The 20,644-nt window shown below is 36.7% G+C and overlaps 1 protein-coding gene across 2 annotated transcripts in view; it reads left to right on the top strand.

The window, feature by feature from the left end:
* Nucleotides 1–20,644, top strand: part of LOC128690247 (condensin-2 complex subunit G2) — a 55,764-nt gene that overhangs the window by 25,529 nt on the left and 9,591 nt on the right. Inside the window, exons 11-18 of one of the 2 annotated variants that reach the window (XM_070090617.1) lie at nt 2,768–2,891; nt 4,667–4,847; nt 7,355–7,495; nt 12,313–12,372; nt 15,075–15,256; nt 15,509–15,625; nt 16,299–16,427; nt 20,431–20,604. In XM_070090617.1, the coding sequence (XP_069946718.1) occupies nt 2,768–2,891; nt 4,667–4,847; nt 7,355–7,495; nt 12,313–12,372; nt 15,075–15,256; nt 15,509–15,625; nt 16,299–16,427; nt 20,431–20,604 (1,108 nt within the window). The remainder of the gene's footprint in view (nt 1–2,767; nt 2,892–4,666; nt 4,848–7,354; nt 7,496–12,312; nt 12,373–15,074; nt 15,257–15,508; nt 15,626–16,298; nt 16,428–20,430; nt 20,605–20,644) is intronic. The other variant, XM_053778835.2, reaches the window with a different exon arrangement.

The raw sequence follows: 20,644 nt of genomic DNA, 5'->3' as shown, positions 1-20,644 counted from the left end.
GTAGTTATACATATCAGATTACTTCAAAACTTTTTATGGAAGTGCAACACATACAAGAGTGGCACATACACACAAATAACCCGCACATAAGAGAAAGAAACTTATGATGACGTTTTGGTCCAACTTGGACCAATTTGGACCATGATTTGAATAGACTGATGCAATGGTCGGAGAAGTGGCAGATGCAGTTTAATATAGACAAATGCAAAGTTCTAAATGTTGGACAGGAAAATAACCATGCGACATATAAACTAATTAATATAGATCTTAATACTACTGATTGCGAAAAGGATTTAGGAGTTCTGGTTAGCAGTAATCTAAAACCAAGACAACAGTGCATTAGTGTTTGCAATAAAGCTAACAGAATTCTTGGCTTCATATCTAGAAGTATAAATAATAGAAGTCCTCAGGTTGTTCTTCAACTTTATATATCCTTGGTTAGGCCTCATTTAGACTATGCTGCTCAGTTCTGTTCACCGTATTACAGAATGGATATAAATGCTCTGGAAAACGTACAGAGGAGGATGACAAAGATGATCCCATGTATCAGAAATCTTCCCTATGAGGATAGACTGAGGACCCTGAATCTGCATTCTCTCGAAAGGCGTAGAATTAGGGGGGGATATGATCGAGGTGTATAAATGGAAAACAGGAATAAATAAAGGGGATATTAATAGCATGCTGAAAATTTCCATCCAAGACAGGACTCGCAGCAATGGTTTCAAGTTGGAAAAATTCAGATTCAGGAAGGATATAGGAAAGCACTGGTTTGGTAATAGAGTTGTGGATGAGTGGAACAAACTCTTAGAGTACAGTTATTGAGGCTAAAACGTGAAGTTTTAAAAATAGGTTAGATAAACACATGAGTGGGTGTGGGTGGGTGTGAGTTGGGCCTGACTAGCCTGTGCTGCTTGGTTTGGTGCCGTGCTCATTCCTTGAGTGGAGGTGACCAGACTGGGTGGGTCATTGGGCTAATCTGAGGGGGATCCAGGACATGGACCTGCTTCACATGGGTCAGTAGGCTTGCTGCAGTGTTCCTTCTTTCTTATGTTCTTATTAACTAGTTAATGGTCCAAATTGGACCAAACATCATCATAAGTTTATTTGTGCATTGTTCCAGTCACAGTATGGTGCCTTTTTTATTCTCTAAGAGATTCATTCATTAAAAAATGGACAATATTGCTTAATAAATTGTGGGACATAAATTACAATATCACCACATAAATAAGAGGAGCACTTGTCAGATATAGTTGACTTGCTGAAATAATAACTTTAGACGTGATGACTTTTGGCTTTTCTTCTCAATCTTTATTGCCATGCATATCATGAAGGGTGACTAAAATATGGAGAGCAAGGGCTTAGTAACCCCTTCTGTATTAATCATTAAAAAAAAAAAAAAAAAAAGTGAAGTCAAAGATTGTCTAGACAGTGATTGGAATGCATTCACCAAAGTGCTTCACATTTGAAAAGCAAGACACTGTGAAGGAGCCAGGTGTGGTTATATCTGAGGTGCCTGGTGTACCAGAATTAGTTTTATTCAACTTGGACCAAAGATTTTCATTTGTGGCTTTAATTTAATTGTACTGTCCAGTTTTTAACCCTTTCAGGGTCCGTCCCGTAGATCTACGGCTTTACGTTCAGGGTCCAGACCGTAGATCTACGCCATGAGCTCAGCTCACTCTGATAAACTGTGAGTGGTACATTTGGGCCTAGATATGAGAGAATACATCTATGTGGTATGTGTGCACCACATAAAACAGATCCTGCAGCACACTGTGTATAATGAGAGAAAAAAAATGCAATCATGATTTTTCGATTAAAATAGCAACTTTGCAGTGTTTTTTCGTATGTTTTTTATAGTTGTATTTGCGATTTCTTGGTCTCATTTGATAGAATGGAAGACATATTACAGAAATAGAGATGATTTTGATTGGTTTTAGCACTGGAAATGGCTTGAAACTGAGCTCAAAGTAGCGGAAATGTTAAATTTTTGCCGATATTCAAGAGTAAACAAACGACCTCACACGTCTAATACACGTCAGCTGGTGGGTCTAATATACATTCACAAATATGGTGATGATATTTATTCAATTATTACAGTATTGCATAACAGTAAATCTTCTATTTTTTGGTGTGAATAAAAATTCATTATGTGAATAAAAAATCAAAATGGAATTTATTTGTAAAGCCTCAAAACATAACTAATGAACAGAGGAAATGTTAGTTTAGTGCCAGGAATGCCTACATTGTTCATTCTGGACCCTATTTTGAAATTGGAATATTTTGAACTTTGTGTTAAATTGGCCAAATTAACAATTTCTGATCACTTTATTTTGTAGTTGAAACAGTTGACTTGGCGATTTCTTGTGCTCAATCGATAGAATAGAAGTAATACTAGTGAAATAGCTAAGAATTTGGTTGATTGGAATAATGTAATTGGCCTAAAATGGGAGTCAAAGTCGGCAAAATCGCCGATTCGTAAATATCGCTGACACATCAAAATTCGCGAGAGCATAATTTTGTCAATTTTCCACCAAATTTCGTACTTTTTGTTTTATTACCTTCACAAAAAGATTCTCTACGATTTCATAAGAAAAAATAACAAATTTTTTTTTTTTAAATTCTTGGACACTGGTGCGTGACTCCAGATTTGGGCCTTGGACCCTGAAAGGGTTAATATAGAAAATTTCACATTAGCAGAACTGTATACTGGGTAAACAAGAAAAGTGACCAGTTACATCACTGTTAACTCTCATATAATTGCAAGGTACTGGGATATAGTACCTGTGCATCACCTTCTGCATCGGCTGGAGGAAGACAAACCAGTAGTGTGCAAACTGCTTACCCAGCTATTACTCAGCTCATTCCATCCTGTTCATCGTGATGATGAGGTTAGTTAAAGGAAGATCTTGGTTACAGCTGCATTATGAATTTGTGTTTTGGTACAGAGTAGCTGCACTGGAGTGAATTTGAAGGTAGACAGTAGCAGTGATGGCCAGATAGGATGAGCATAAAAAAATGTGGGGTATGTGAACATGATTAAAAGAGTTCATTGATTGTATAATTTGACTTCCAGCTGAGGTCGTCTTCTGCTGGAGATCTCAGTAGGAGGTTGACTTATACAGACAACCCATTACTCACCCCCCTTTCCCCCACATGCTAGACTGGAAGTATTGTACAGCCTCTCCTCGCTTAACGATGAAGTTCCGTTCCTAAGACCACATTGGTAAATGAATTCGTCATTGAGGAGCATACTATAATGGTAGTGGGTTTGTGTCAGTCATTTCTGATTTTGTTTTACTGTCACCTTTGCACCATTTATAACATTTCTGGTATATTTTTAAATGTTTACTCAGTAGTGTACTGTATATTGTAATAAATAAAATAGAGGAAATCAGCTCTAATATACATTATTTAGGTATGCATACTGGTCAGAGAGCCCATCGTAAGTCTGAGTCATTGGTAAACAAGCATGTCGCTAAGTGAGGAGAGGCTGTATTAATTCCTCTTAATATAAGAGGAACTTGTTTAGAAAGACTGGCACTTTATGAGTATGTTTGGTCGGAGTGAGTGGAGATGTGGTTTTTATGCCTTCTTTTGCTATTGGAGTGTGAGCAAGGTAACATAAATGAAGGAATTTAGGGAAACCGGTTAGCCAGATTTGAGAAGCACAGCGCTTACACTCTAAAGGAGAGTTGAAGATGTAGTAATGCAGATGGTCATCTGACCTGTGATATCAGCACACTTCTTGCAGGACAGTGGTTCAATTAATGATGATAAATGTTACTTTTTTTTTTTTTTTTTTCACCTTCATCAGTGGGAGATGGCCGTTGTGTTAGTTTTTGTGATGAACTTTTCCATAATTTAATCTTTTCATTACAGGGTTGTTAAGAAACTTTTTCATTTTAAAAACCCAGCCTATTCAAGTTGAATATAAAAACCCACTTTTATTATATTCACCTGTGCTACATAATTACTAAAAAATCATTAATAGAGATTTAACTAATGTGTGACACCTGTTCACCTAGCAGCATATCAAACACGTCGCAAGTATGAAAGAAATCTGATATTACAATTGTTTCAAAGCTCAATATTCATCAAAACATGGAAAAAATAAGTCACATTAACTATATTGGGTTATCCTAGGTTAAATCTACATAGTGTGATTTTTTGCTGAATTCCAAAGTTAGTATAATGAAATTGTAATATATTTGGAATGAATATGACATTTTCCTGCCAGATACAAACCTTGTTTGCACATTTGATTGAGATTGCTCACATTTGCAGTAGGCTTAGTTATATACAGACAACCCACACATAGGAGAAAGAAGCCTTGTGACGATGTTTCAGTCCAGCTTGGACCATTAATGGTCCAAGTCGGGCTAAATTGTTGCTGTAATGTTTCTTTCTCCTATGTGTGGGTTGTTTGTGTGTTCTGGTCACAGTATTGTGCCTTTGTGTTCTTTAGGCTTAGTTATATTGAATACAAAGTTTCATTGTATGTCATGTGTCAGCTGGTTGGGTTTACAGTTTAAAATCTTTAGAATAGGCCCTACATAAAGATCACTCCCTCAAGGAAGCAAATTTCCCAGAAGAAGCATGACCTTAATAATGTTGATAAATTATATACTACTGTATTTTATCGCAGTTTTAAATATGGTTGCAGGAACTTGTACAGAGATCTTTGGCATTATTGGAGGAAAACCGTGCTGCAGCTCGCCGCTTCTACCGGTATGCTAGCCGCAAGTTAGATCTCAATAGCACAGTTCATTTCATGTTGTTAATGTGGCGCTGTCTCCGTAACTATGTATTGTCTCGGAAGGATCAGGATTCTTCGTATAATGATGGTATGCAATGCTGTTTTATTTTTATTGGTATTTTGTTTTTGACTTGGTAAAAATTTTATTCAGAAGGCAAAAAGGACAGGTAGAGGAGCAGTGTGTTGGAGAGATGAGCAAAAAAAAAAAAAGTATGGTAGTGCACTTTAATATGTTGCTTTGAGATTCAGATGGATCACCCTGGTGTATAAAAAGAAATATTCCTTTTATAATTAGTGGTGTTATTGCCACTGGTGGTTGATCTTGAACTTTGTATATCCAGTCCTGATATACTCTGTTTGCACATGATATCACAGGGTGAAAGTCTGTCATAGTTATCTTACATGTACTGTGAACTATAATGAAACATAATTCTGTATGTTAATATTAATATATTAATGCTTTATTATATATATTTTATTGTTAATATTTTATTTTATTATCAATAATATAAATTCTATTAGTTATTGTTGTTATTATTGTTATTAATCTCTAAGATTCTAGCACAAATCTTGGTACATGACACTGCTTTTACTTAACACCTCTACTAATGCTACTGCTTTCCCATGTATATGTAGTGGTACCTCAGGTTACGAACTTAATTCATTCCAGAAGGCTGTTCGAGTGCTGATACCGAATGAATTTGTTCCCATAAGGAATAATGTAAATTGGATTAGTCCATTTCAGACCCCCCCAAAAATACACTTATATAATTGTTCCAGTTGGGAGCTGTTCGAAACTCAAGGTACCACTGTATACAGCAGGGCTCCGCTTTATGGCGTTTCACTTTACGGCGTTCCACTAATACGGTCATTTCAAATTATGACCAAAACTCGCTATACGGCTCCCCCCACCTGACTTTCTAATATGGTCACCACGCCCCACCCTGTTTGTTTACATTCTTCGTGAGCTCAGTAAGCACTAAGTCTCTCCATTTTGTCTGGAAACTCCAAAATTTCAAATGTTTTTAAAAGTTATTTCATATTTTATATATACTCTGATAATGTATACCTGTACTTAAATAAACTTACATACTGTGCTGGCATGCAGGTACACATTAAAATCAGTAAGAGTGTCTTATGTCTCCAGACGTCATATTAGTATTGACAATAATCATCGAGTCTCATTTAAATGTCGTATATTACGTTAAATACACATTTTCATTAATCCATCTATGATATTTTTTCAAAATTATATAATAAACACGATACATAACATAAAAAGATGATAAATACACCCCACAATAGAATAAATAAACATAAATATGAGATGTGGTAGCAGACGACTTGCACAAGTGACGCCATATTAGAAATGATAATAATAATAATCACCGAGTCTCATTAAATGTCGTATATTACGTTAATATACACATTTTCATTAATCCATCCATGATATTTTTTTCAAAATTATATAATAAACACGATACATAACATAAAAAGGTGATAAATACACCCCACAATAGAATAAATAAACATAAATATGAGATGTGGGAGCCAGATAACTTGTACAAGTGATGCCAAGAATAACATTTTCTCTAATCTAACATTAGAGAAAATGTGTTACTGGGGGTAACTGTAGAAAATTATTCCTTTCGTATGTATGAAAGTAAGTTTATTCAGGTATACACAAATAAAGTTACATAGATTATCATACATAACAATATATGTGTAGAGAACCTAGGATAACCCAAAAAAGTCAGAGTGACTTATTTCCATTGCGTTCACTCAGAGCATCATTTCTTCTCAAAATGATGTTACATGAGAATGGGAGTGTTCTTCTTTATTTATTCTACCGTATCAATGTAGAGACAACCTGTACACAATGTAACTTGTACACAAACCAGACGTGTACACTTTGTTTACAAAACTTACCTTCGCCTGGTTTGTTTACATAACTCTGCGCCTGTACTCTCTCGTGCACTCATTCTTTCTCTCTCTCATTTATTCGTTTTATCTCATTTACTTACTCCTGACCCTACATTAAGACTACAAATATTTTAAGGTAAGTAATGAGTGAACTGTATATACATTTTATCGCTCTGGGATGCTTAAATATCATAGAATTGTATGTGTGGGTGGGGTGGCCTGGTATGGTAGCCTGGCTGACTACCATACATACCACACTTGATTTCTTACAATAAATACTACTTGTCTCACCCTAGATTAAGACTATAAATATTTTAAAGTAAGTAATGAGTGCACTATGTGTGTATTGTACTTTTTTATTGTTTTTTTTTTTGATGACTGGTTCTATTGCTAACTTAATATATGTTAGTGTAAACTTGTTATCTTGTGTTTGTATGCATTTGTAAGTGGAAAAAAAAAGGGTGTTCCACTTTACGGCGGTTTCCGCTTTACGGCGGTAGCCTGGAACCTAACCAGCCGTATAAGTGGGGCCCTACTGTATGTTGTACTTGTTTGTCTCTGTAATATATGTATAGTATTGGTTTAATGCCTAATGTTCCACTTTTAATGAATATTTTTTTTTATTTAGCCTTGGTTATAAAATAAATGTACATTTGTTTATAACATAAACAGAGATAGAGAATGACGAGAGCACAAACTCTGAAGGTCAGCTGGACCGAGGTGACCGCATCCGCCTCAAGGGAGTTACCTCTAATAGGTCTCTCTCAAGGGATGGCAATCGCTCCACTGTTTCCGCTGATAAAGAAAATTCAGGTAAGGGGTCAGTTTTTATTCATTAGAAATATGCATGTTTAATGATTTTTAATTGGCTCGCAATAGCATAATATATTTGATTGTGCATTGCATGTATAATTATACTTAGGATTATTTTGAAACTCGTACTTTTTGTAATGCTGTTTTGTAGTTTTTGTAATGGCAGTTGCCTGTTTGCTATGGGCAGTGTTATGGTACTTCATAGGTTATTTCATGGGAAACTGAGGAAAACTGTCCTAAATAGACTTATCTATATTTCATCTCATTTGGCACTTATTTGTACTGTTAGTGCATTCTGAATAATAGAAAGAAGGCTTATTCTTATTCATATTTTTCTGTATTTAATCATTTTTGTTTTATACTGACCAAAAAATTAGCAGAACAGTTCTCCCTTGTTGTGGTCTATTTTCTAAAAAAAAACTACAAACATTTGTAGCAATTATCATGTTTCTTCATAAAATATTCTACATATTAGAGAACCAAAATGGTTGTAAAAATGGAGGCAAATGTTGAATGAGTGGTTGCCAGGGAGGCTTCTGCCCTTGAATATTTTTTTTTTTTTAAATATGAATGTAAGAATAATTCTTTCTTAATTCTTTATCAGCTTCCTTAGAGATCACTACTGTTATTATCATTGCTGTACTGTATTTAACTTGCTGATCATCTCCCATTGAAGTAGGGTGACCTGAAACCCAATGTGGTTGCAGGGGTTGAGTTCTAGCTGCTTAACTTGCTGTTTGCCAGATAAACTTTCCCCCCAGTCTCTTGAGCTCTATCATATCAGTTCTTAAGGTGTGTATGGAGCCTGCTTCCTCCACTTTTTCATCAGTCATTTCACATCCCAATCATTATTATTATTATTATTATTATCATCACACTGGCCAATTCCCACCAAGGCAGGGTGGCCCGAAAAAGAAAAACTTTCACCATCATTCACTCCATCACTGTCTTGCCAGAAGGGTGCTTTACACTACAGTTTTTAAACTGCAACATTAACACCCCTCCTTCAGAGTGCAGGCACTGTACTTCCCATCTCCAGGACTCAAGTCCGGCCTGCCGGTTTCCCTGAACCCCTTCATAAATGTTACTTTGCTCACACCCCAACAGCACGTCAAGTATTAAAAACCATTTGTCTCCATTCACTCCTATCAAACACGCTCACGCATGCCTGCTGGAAGTCCAAGCCCCTCGCACACAAAACCTCCTTTACCCCCTCCCTCCAACCTTTCCTAGGCCGACCCCTACCCCGCCTTCCTTCCACTACAGACTGATACACTCTTGAAGTCATTCTGTTTCTCTCCATTCTCTCTACATGTCCGAACCACCTCAACAACCCTTCCTCAGCCCTCTGGACAACAGTTTTGGTAATCCCGCACCTCCTCCTAACTTCCAAACTACGAATTCTCTGCATTATATTCACACCACACATTGCCCTCAGACATGACATCTCCACTGCCTCTTGAGACTAAAATACAGTGGACCCCCGCTTAACGATCACCTCCAAATGCGACCAATTATATAAGTGTATTTATGTAAGTGCGTTTGTACGTTTATGTTTGGGGGTCTGAAATGGACTAATCTACTTCACAATATTCCTTATGGGAACAAATTCGGTCAGTACTGGTACCTGAACATACTTCTGGAATGAAAAAAGATCGTTAATCGGGGGTCCACTGTACTTTGATATCCTCATGGCTCGTCTGTGTATTTAACTTCCAGCTGTGCTCCAAAGTGTCTGTTTCCTGCTTCTCAAACAGCCTATCCTTGTCAATTCCTTTAGGTATTTTGTTATGTTTTTGGTTCTTTTGTCCTCCAATGTCTTTAGAATTAATTATGTTAAGCGCCTTCTCAGTTCTAGAACTAGTCTTGTTGTATACCCCAGCATCTTCAGTTGTATACCCCAGCATCTTCAGTTACTTAATACAGTATGCCTCTTCAGGCATTGGTTCCATGCCTTTGCTGCATCCTCCAATATGGGCCTGACAGATATTGTATAAAGGGGTTAGGAATGTCTCATTGTTGAGGTTCCTGAAGGCTTCTCCTAGATTTCCCAGATGAGCATTGTCTGCAGAGGTTATCTGGTTGATATGAGCCTCTGGTGATGTGAAAGGCACTATGTTCCTCTAGGTCTTTCTCCTTGAGCGAGGTCTGCAGCCTATTTCCTGAGTCTATACTCCATGTCTGGTCTTCTGACCCCTTCCCAATCTTCATAACCTTACGTTTACTAGAGTTGAATTCCAGCAGTAACTTCTCTGACCAGTGACCAGATCCCCTTTCCCTGTTCTTATTTATTTTTATTCTCATTGATTTTACATCATCACTAAACAGATACATCCAATTCAATCTGGGATGTCATTCACATAAACTGGAAGCTGTATTGGTCTCAGTACCAGTCCTTGCAGAACCCAGCTTGTTACTGTCCATTCTGACAACTCTTCCTGCATGGTTGCCACACATAGAGGAAAAAATCAGATAGAATGGTTTGTTTTACAAGGAATTGTTGGGGAGTTTGGAATAGGGAATTTTCAAATTTTGGAATTTGTTGGGGAAACTGACTAATCCATGCCAATATTATTGTGTGAAATAGACTACCGAATGTATTGTTAGTTATTTGACTACCTAAGGTTCTTAAGATTTTTCTTGACATAATCTCCGTCCCTGCCCATTTTACTGGGGCATAAGGTTGACTGGTTATGAGGAAGAGGAGAGGATAAAAACATGGAAAGAAAAGAAAGAACAATGAAGAGAGGCAAAGAAACAGTATATAAAGTGGCCCAATTGCTAGAAAAATCTTTTAAATTCAGTGAAGTAGAAAAGCACAAATTATCCCATTGACAGAGGCAAATACTCTGTGGAGCCAAGCTGAAGAGATGAGAAAACCTGCAGAGAAATCTCTCATCCTCCTCAAAATAAGACTGAAATTACAGAAGATTAAAACTGATCGGATTTCATAGCATTTGTACTGGTAGGCTTTTATATTCTTTTGAAACTGTATTTTTTCTCTTAATATTTTTTACTGTGCTATAGGTTCTGCCAATGAGATAATCACAGTTTTTCACTAATCTTTTGAATTGGTAGCAGTTGATGTAGTGTTTGTTCAAATAATATTTTTAGATTATTATCTATAATTCCTAGAAGTATTGACACTATAATGCTGTTACAAAACTTATGTTAATGGTCATGAAGTGACATTTTTTAAATAATAATGTAAATTGTAATATCTGCTTAAATTTTAGTTTATGAATTATATGATATTATATTATATGATATTGGCAGTTTGGAGGGGTATGTTGTGTATCTTTATACATATATGCTTCTAAACTGTTGTATTCTGAGCACCTCTGCAAAAGCAGTGATAATGTGTGAGTGTGGTGAAAGTGTTGAATGATGATGAAAGTATTTTCTTTTTGGGGATTTTCTTTCTTTTTTGGGCCACCCTGCCTCGGTGGGAGACGGCCGACTTGTTGAAAAAAAAAAAAAAAAATGAACATTTTGTATACTGACTACCCTATTCTACAGTATGTAATATAGATATGTAAAGATGTACTGTGGGAGGAATGGGCAGCTGTGAGGGAAGATTGCAGGCTGCAGAGTAGTGAAATAATGTCGAGGAAAGATTGCAGTTTTGTTGGGGAAATGTCAGAGAATTTTAGGATTGGTCTTCTGTGGTAATCATGTCCTGGACAAACACACTGTTTCCTTTCCCCAAGGTACTCAATCCACTGGAGTATGTTCCTATTATTCCTGTGTGCACCAGGTTTTTGCCCCAGTCTTGTGGGGGTACAGTATACAATGTAACATCCCTACTCTCCAGTGTGCAGGCATTGTACTTTCGTCTGCTAATTGATTTCCTCAAATGTTTTCATGAGTGTTTGTTACCTTGCTCGTACTCCAACAGCACGTGAAGCCATGAAAACCTCTCGCCTCCACTCCAATTAAACTCTCACGCAAGCCTTGAGCATTCAAAACCACCATTACCCTTCTCCCTCCAACCTTTCCTGAGATGACCCAACCACTACTGCCTCCCACCTCTGATTTTTTGCACCTTCTTAATCTTATTTGTTTCATCCTTTCTTAATGCCCAGAGCACCTTGACAACCCCTCAGTCCTTTGAATTGTACTTCTAGGTACCCCACGTGTCTTCTAATTTCTATGCTTTGATTTTTCTGCTTACTATTCACATTGCATATTTCCCAAAAACAGGACATCTCCACTGAATCCAGCCTCCTCCTCACTTCAATATTTAAAGCATATGCTTCACACCCATATAAAAGCGTTGGTAACACTACACTTTGCTAAATTCCTATTTTTGCATCTGTAGATAAAGATCAGTCCATCCTCAAATGTCTCGGCACACCACCTACCTTTTTTCCTTTGTCTATTCTGTGGTTAACCTTATCTTTCATGGGACCCATCTGCTGATATATCCACTTCCAATTATTTAATTATACGTATATTTGTAATGGCCTATTTGTAACCTATTTGAGTTTGCAGGGAAAGCATTCCAGCTCTTGATTTTGTCTATCAACCAGCTAACACTAAATACCTGTATAATACTTACTCTTGAACCCTCTTTATGGAATTTGCTTGTACAGTCTCTGTCAAAGTCATTCCACTTAGTATTTTTTTAGTATTTTTGTGGCTCATTTATTTTTACAGTTTCTTCTCAGATAATTCTGTGGCTGAGCTTAATTAGGAACTGCTTTTTGAGTGGATATACATTTGCTCTGGGCTGAAATTGCATTAGCTTGGAGATTTTTTAGCTTGAGAATGGAGAGCAAGCTATATACATGGTTACTAACATGCATGTGTTGCAGCCCCTAGATCACAGAGGACTCGATCATCTACACCTTTGAAAGACGATGATCCTGGGAAAGGTAAGAGTTTGTAGGTGAATAGGAAGAAGGGTGAATGAGTATTGCCATTTTAATATACTGGGTAATATTGGTGAATAAATAAAAGTAAAAATAGTAAGGTAAAAGTAGGTCTTAGACAGGGATGTGTAATGTCACCATGGTTGTTTAATATATTTATAGATGGGGTTGTAAAGGAAGTAAATGCTAGGGTGTTCGGGAGAGGGGTGGGATTAAATTATGGGGAATTAAATACAAAATGGGAATTGACACAGTTACTTTTTGCTGATGATACTGTGCTTATGGGAAATTCTAAAAAAAAATTGCTAAGGTTAGTGGACGAATTTGGGAATGTGTGTAAAGGTAGAAAGTTGAAAGTGAACATAGAAAAGAGTAAGGTGATGAGGGTATCAAATGATTTATATAAAGAAAAATTGGATATCAAATTGGGGAGGAGGAGTATGGAAGAAGTGAATGTTTTCAGATACTTGGGAGTTGACGTGTCGGCAGATGGATTTATGAAGGATGAGGTTAATCATAGAATTGATGAAGAAAAAAAGGTGAGTGGTGCATTGAGGTATATGTGGTGACAAAAAATGCTATCTATGGAGGCAAAGAAGGGAATGTATGAAAGTATAGTAGTACCAACACTCTTATATGGGTGTGAAGCTTGGGTTGTAAATGCAGCAGCAAGGAGGCGGTTGGAGGCAGTGGAGATGTCTTGTCTAAGGGCAATGTGTGGTGTCAATATTATGCAGAAAATTTGGAGTGTGGAAATTAGGAGAAGGTGTGGAGTTAATAAAAGTATAAGTCAGAGTGCTGAAGAGGGGTTGTTGAGGTGGTTTGGTCATTTAGAGAGAATGGATCAAAGTAGAATGACATGGAGAGCGTATAAATCTGTAGGGGAAGGAAGGCGGGGTAGGGGTCGTCCTCGAAAAGGTTGGAGGGAGGGGGTAAACGAGGTGTTGTGGGCGAGGGGTTTGGACTTCCAGCAAGCGTGCGTGAGCGTGATAGATAGGAGTGAATGGAGACAAATGGTATTTGGGACCTGACGATCTGTTGGAGTGTGAGCAGGGTAATATTTAGTGAAGGGATTCAGGGAAACTGGTTATTTTATATAACTGGACTTGAGTCCTGGAAATGGGAAGTACAATGCCTGCACTCTAAAGGAGGGGTTTGGGATATTGGCAGTTTGGAGAGATATATTGTGTATTTTTATACGTATATACTTCTGAATCCTAGGTAGTAGGTTGGTAGACAGCAACCGCCCAGGGAGGTATTACCATTCTGCCAAGTGAGTGTAAAACGAAAGCTTGTACTTGTTTTACGTGATGGTAGGATTGCTGGTGTCCTTTTTTCTGTCTCATGAACATGCAAGATTTCAGGTACGTCTTGCTACTTCTGCTTACACTTAGGTCACACTACACATACTTGTACAAACATATATATACACACCCATCTGGGTTTTCTTCTATTTTCTTTCTAGTTCTAGTTCTTGTTTATTTCCTCTTACCTCCATGGGGAAGTGGAACAGAATTCTTCCTCCGTAAGCCATGCATGTTGTAAGAGGCGACTAAAATGCCGGGAGCAAGGGGCTAGTAACCTCTTCTCCTGTATATATTATTAAATGTAAAAGGAGAAACTTTCGTTTTTCCTTTTGGGCCACCCCGCCTCGGTGGGATACGGCCGGTGTGTTGAAAGAAGAAAGATACTTCTAAACTGTTGTATTCTGAGCACCTCTGCAAAAACAGTGATTATGTGTGAGTGAGGTGAAAGTGTTGAATGATGATGAAAGTATTTTCTTTTTGGGGGTTTTCTTTCTCTTTGGGTCACCCTGCCTCGGTGGGAGACGGCCGACTTGTTGAAAAAAAAAAAAATAAAATAAAATAAAGTGCAATATTAGTACTCCATGTAGCCTAGGAAAATGTGTACGGTGACTAGGAAATACAATGCTGGTCTATGTGGTGGTGGTAGTTATTGTTTCAGCAATGAATTTTCTTGCTGTAAACCATTTACCATTAAGGATTTAATTCGATAATTAAGGTTAATAGTAAGACTATATATGAAAAAATGTTTTAATTGTAGTTGTAATTATGACATTGAAACTTTGTAAGTACCGTACTTGCCATATGGTAGAGGAAAAGTTCTTAATGACATAAAATTAGGAAAAACAATTGTAACTGAATAATGAGTGTAAATTCCCAGTCTTTATTCTTCATATATATTTAAATTAATGATTGAATACGTATTATAAATCAACTGGTCCTTAGAATATTGGCCTTTTATTATAATGCTTTAAGGCAGTTATTGTATTTATTCCATTTAAGGTTAGGTTATCATATTCTACCCAGAATTAACCAATCGTAAAAGAATAATTGAATACAAAAATACTGAACAAGGTAACATGTTCTTCCAACATATCTGAAAATTGGGAACCATAGAGAAGACTCATTGAAATCCTTGCACTGGAAAGCCAGTGTTGTGACATCATGACAGTGTTGCATTTTTTTTATGGTCTTAAATTATAGTAGGAAAGCAACATTATCTTAAGAGAATGAATTGGTTTTGTTAGCTATTAATGCATATTTTATGTAGTTTTTGTTTAGTTTGAAAGAAGTTGAGACCAGGTGGCATTATCTTATATTTTTTTTCATTAGGGCTATAAGATATTTTTCCATGTGATTTTTTTTCCTACCAATCAATAATAGCTTATCTTGGATTAACAGATGAAGATGATGATGGCTCACCTTTAGACAATCCTGCTGTTATTGGTGGTCTTTTAGACACTGTTGTCATTCTTTGGACCACCAATGCCCATAGACTGGCACAACCACAAAATCTCAAGTATCTTGAGGCATTGAGAACAAAATTATCAAAAAGCATGCCCCTCTTCTTCAAATTCTTTAAGGTACATATTTTTTTATTATTCTTAAACTTGTAGTAAATACTATGAATAATGATTGCTTAAATAATTTGTATTAGCAATGATTTTTTAAAGTGAAGGATTTCTCAAATAAAGGAATCATAATTAAATAAAAAGCTTTCCTTGTTATGATTCTTAGTTTTGCCATATCTTGTATCTAGATGATCTTTTTTATATATTAAGTTTTTTCAGTCCTCTATTCCCATAATTATTGCAAATTTCTTACATTTTATCCAGGATAACAACGATGTATCCCAGACACTGCTCTACCTGTCAAGCTTTTTGCCTCGAAACCTAGTACCCACCTTGGTTGGTCACTGCCTCTCTCGTCTTCGATCTCTACAAGCAGATCAGGTTAGGCGTGTTCAAATTTACACAATTTTAATAATTTGGTTAGCTTATACAACAGCTGCGTTCCTAACACAGTTGTAGCTTTATGGTTCCTTCAAAATCCTAGTTACAGCAAATTCAATGCTATTAGTAATGTTATTTCTGTGGATAACTTCAACATAAACCTGTCGTTTTGCATAAATGAGTTACTGAGTTATGTCAGTATTAAATAAATTCAACTCTAAATATCCTTACTACCTTGAACATGAGGTTCCTTGATGCCTGTGAAGAATTCTTCATCCAGAGAATTTAAGTTACTCTCCTCTTGGATCATAACTGATTACCTCCTATTTCCCAGTTAGTGTATGACTTCTATGGTTTTTAGCACTTCTCCATGACAGTAATACCACTTCATTATATGCTATCTACATTTGTTCTGCCCTCCTGGGAGACTCCACTTAGTGGTGTTGACTGACAAAAATCTATAGATAATTGTTTTATTCAAATAGTGTAGCTAAAAGTGCAGAAATCACTAACATTAGTCACAGATCACCAGCATTGCACTCACAGGTCAGCAGAATAGCACTGTTGTTTCAAAAAATGCCAGTTATTTTAGGTTTTATTTTGTCAGCATTTTTTTTTGAAAAAAAAAAAAAAATAGAATTTTTACTTCTGTTAAGTGAACAAATACTTTCAGGGAAGTGATGATTCACATGTGACTTACATCAATGCCCTTTGTAACTGGAATCGTACGGATGATATCCTGGAGTTGGCATCTGAGTGGCTTGAAGAAGGTTTTAAAGCTGGAATGGTTGGCAGTAATAAGGTAAGATATAAATAAAAATAATTGCTTGAGATCTTAAAGTTTTTAATGAAGAATTACTTAATTTGAATCTGGCAGTTAGATCTGGAATTGACTTTTTTTTTTTTTTATAGATTTTGACATCAAATGAAATTTGGTCTTGGTATATACATAACATTGCAAGTTTATTAAGTCCATAAGTAACAAAAAGGCACAATACCACGACAACATGCTCCGCTTTCTTAGTCTTTGACTGACTCCATTACTACTACTATTACTACCTCTACCACTGCTTTTCTTCCTTTCCTACTACCTCTCTTGTCCCATCCCTGTCTGCTGGCCTATATACTCCCTCCTTCTCTCCTTTTTGTTAGTGTGACTTTGTAAATGGTCCAAGTCGGACCGAAACGTTGTCGTAAGCTCCTCTCTCCTATGTGTGGGTTTTATGTGTATTACCAAGTCTGTATTTGTTTACTCAAAAATATGGTATCCTCTGATATAATGGGTTGATTAAATGTCATACCTAAGGTTCGTAAATAATCAACAGTATACCATACATTAAATTGATCATTTTAAGTTTTTAATATGCTTTAAGTGTAGAGAACATTATTTTTGCAAAGCAAATAAAGTAATATTTTTATAACACAGTTGCCATTTTTCATAATTTGCATGACCTAAGTAGTGAAAACACATTCACAGTCACTCATTCCTTACCTTGCCTCTCTAGATGAGGATTGACATCTGTTCTAATGATCCACTAAACTGCAACATTTCCACCCATACTTTAAAGTGCAGGCACTGTACTTATCAACTCAAGACTCCAAGTTCGGCTAACCATTTTTCCTGAATCTTTTCATAAAAATTGTCTTGCTCATACTTAACATCATGTCAGATTTCAAAAGCCACTTATCTCCACCTACTGACATCTAAAATGCTCACACATACCTGCTATATGCTTAAGTCCCCACCTCTCAAAACTCCCTCCTTTGCTCCCTCCTTCTATGAAACTCAAGGTTATACACTTTGTTCCATCCTTTCTAAGTGACCAAATCATCTCAGTATTCCTTTTTTCTAATCCCTGAATAGTATCCTTAGTCACACCTTCAATCCATATTCTCTGTCCAAACGTAGATCTAATTTGCGTGTGTAGCACTCCAAACGTAGATCTACGTTTTTTACATAAAAAATGTAAAATCGAATGTAGATCTACTTTCGGATAGTTTAAGGGTTAAATTTTTTAATTTGAAAAAGCATAATATAAATACAAAATCAGTTCATATGTAAAGATCATGTACTATTTGTGATTAATGGTACTATATTTTGCTAGTTTTCAAATGCACATTTTCCATAGTTGGTGTACACTTAGGCTGCATATTTCTATTTTTCTATTATAAAATGTTTCGAGCTTTTATTATAAATGTACAGCCTCTCCTCACTTAACGACGGAGTTCCATTCCTAAGACCATGTTGTTAAACGAATTTGTCGCTAAGTGAGGAGCATACTGTAATGGTAGTGGGTTTGTGTCAGCCATCTTTGATATTGTTTTAATGTCACCTCTGCAGCATTTATAACATTTCTCGTATATTTTTAAATGTTTACACAGTAGTGTACTGTATATTGAAATAAACAGAATAGAGGAAATCAGCACTAATATACAGTGGAACCTCATTTTTTGTAAGGCTTGAAATCGTAATTTTTGGAAATCGTAACGTTTTTTCATCAAAGCATTGACTCGCAAATCGTTGTTTGACTCGCAAATAGTCGTTCGTCTGGGACGCGTACACACAGCCCCGAGCCGCCTCACACTCCATTCCCAGCCAATGTGCCATTGTTTATCAGTGAGTGAGGATGATCCCACGAGTTCATACGATACATTTCATAATATTCCATTCATTTTAGTGCTTGCAACTGCTCAATAAGTCACCTTGGCTCCAAAGAAAGCTTCTAGTGCCAGCCCTTTGGTAAAGAATGTGAGAAACGCATATCATTTAAGAAAAAGTTTGTAGAAAAATACGAAAATGGTGGTAGTGATGGTGGTAGAGGGTGGTAGTGGTTGTGATGGTGGTAGAGGGTGCCGCCTTCAGTGATTCAGCAATTCTATTCACTCCTCCAATGTTGTTTGAGTTATATAGGGCTACAGAAAACACCGTCGCCTCAGCTGCTGCTTCACCAACATTATGGACGGCTTATGCTCTCAGTGGCCCTTATACACCCAACAACACCAACACAACACCTCTTGTGACATTCATAATGATTTGTTTTATTCATTCTAGAGTATATTCCATGTTTCTATGTTATTAATATTGTTTATTATGTTGTATTAGTTGAATTGTGATAGATAAATAAGCTGTAGAGTTGATATTAGTGTCATATTCTCCAACAATAAACTTGCCTCCCCTCCCTCTGCCCCGTCTGCCATACACCAACAAGAGTCTTCAATAAAGGTAAGTGTGATGTTAAATGTTCATTTATTTATTTTTTTATTTTTTTTTTCAACAAATCGGCCGTCTCCCACCGAGGCAGGGTGACCCAAAAAAGAAAGAAAATCCCCAAAAAGAAAATACTGTCATCATCATTCAACACTTTCACCACACTCACACATTATCACTGTTTTTGCAGAGGTGCTCAGAATACAACAGTTTAGAAGCATATACGTATAAAGATACACAACATATCCCTCCAAACTGCCAATATCCCAAACCCCTCCTTTAAAGTGCAGGCATTGTACTTCCCATTTCCAGGACTCAAGTCCGACTATATGAAAATAACCGATTTCCCTGAATCCCTTCACTAAATATTACCCTGCTCACACTCCAACAGATCGTCAGGTCCCAAGTATCATTCGTCTCCATTCACTCCTATCTAACACGCTCACGCACGCTTGCTGGAAGTCCAAGCCCCTCGCCCACAAAACCTCCTTTACCCCCTCTCTCCAACCCTTTCGAGGACGACCCCTACCCCTCCTTCCTTACCCTATAGATTTATATGCTTTCCATGTCATTCTACTTTGATCCATTCTCTCTGAATGACCAAACCACCTCAACAACCCCTCTTCTGCTCTCTGACTAATGCTTTTATTAACTCCACACCTTCTCCTAATTTTCTGCATAATATTTACACCACACATTGTCCTTAGACAGGACATCTCCACTGCCTCCAACCGTCTCCTCGCTGCTGCATTTACCACCCAAGCTTCACTTCCATATAAGATGCTTTACATTTATTTGGCATTCTTTTCTGCATGTAAATCTATATTTAATCTAGGGAAGTGGCTAGTGAAATGACCCCCTGAAGTGCCCTCGAGTCTTTATGGAGGGGGATTCACCTTCCAAACACTAGCCTCTCTTCCCTCTCTCCTCCTCCCTGTCTTCCATTCATCAACAACAGCCTTCAATAAAGGTAACTGTCATGTTGAATGTTCATTCTTTTATGCATGCAAATCTATCTTTAAGGTAAAAAAAAATTTTTTTGTTGATACTTCTGGGTGTCTGAAATGAATTAATTGGATTTACATTATTTCTTATGGGGAAAATAGATTCGCAAATCGTCAGTTTCGATAATAGTCACACTCTGGAACGGATTAATTATGAAAAATGAGGGTCCACTGTATACATTATTGAGGTATAAATACGGGCCAGAGAGCTTGTCATAAGTCCGAGGCATCGGTAAATGAGTATGTTGCTAAGTGAGGAGAGGCTGTATTATAGAATTGTACTGTTTAATTATATTGAAATGTACAACATAAAATTTAGAATTGTTTGATAAATATTTCAGGCATTTCCTGAACATTCCTTGGAATACACAAAGATTTTCTAAATGTTTTGGAAAAATTCTTCATATGAGCAGCCTTTCTGAAGTAGAGAATACCAGAGATAAGACATGAAATACTCTTTATATAGAAAGACTATATGTAGGTATCTTGAAAATTTTGAGAACATTTCATTTTGTCACCAGAGTTTCAAAATATTGTGCATTATGGATAATACATGTATAATCATTCTGCTTAAGGATTATTTTCTTTTATAGGAGCGTCGTCGTAGTGGTCGCAAAGTGCGTTTTTGCGAGACCAGTACACCACAGCCTGTTATTGCATTGCGTTTGTTACGGAACATCCTGCAGCATCCCTTCAACAAGCTTTCAGCAATGGAACGGAATAGAAGTTCACTTTTGGAGATAACCAAAAATATGGAGAAAGTTAAAGTAATACTTTTTTTAAAATGCATTTTTTTTTATTACAAAG

The sequence above is a fragment of the Cherax quadricarinatus genome, chromosome 32, assembly GCF_038502225.1.
Source record: "Cherax quadricarinatus isolate ZL_2023a chromosome 32, ASM3850222v1, whole genome shotgun sequence".
Taxonomy (NCBI): Eukaryota; Metazoa; Arthropoda; class Malacostraca; order Decapoda; family Parastacidae; genus Cherax; species Cherax quadricarinatus.
This window is presented reverse-complemented; position numbering and strand designations above follow the sequence as displayed.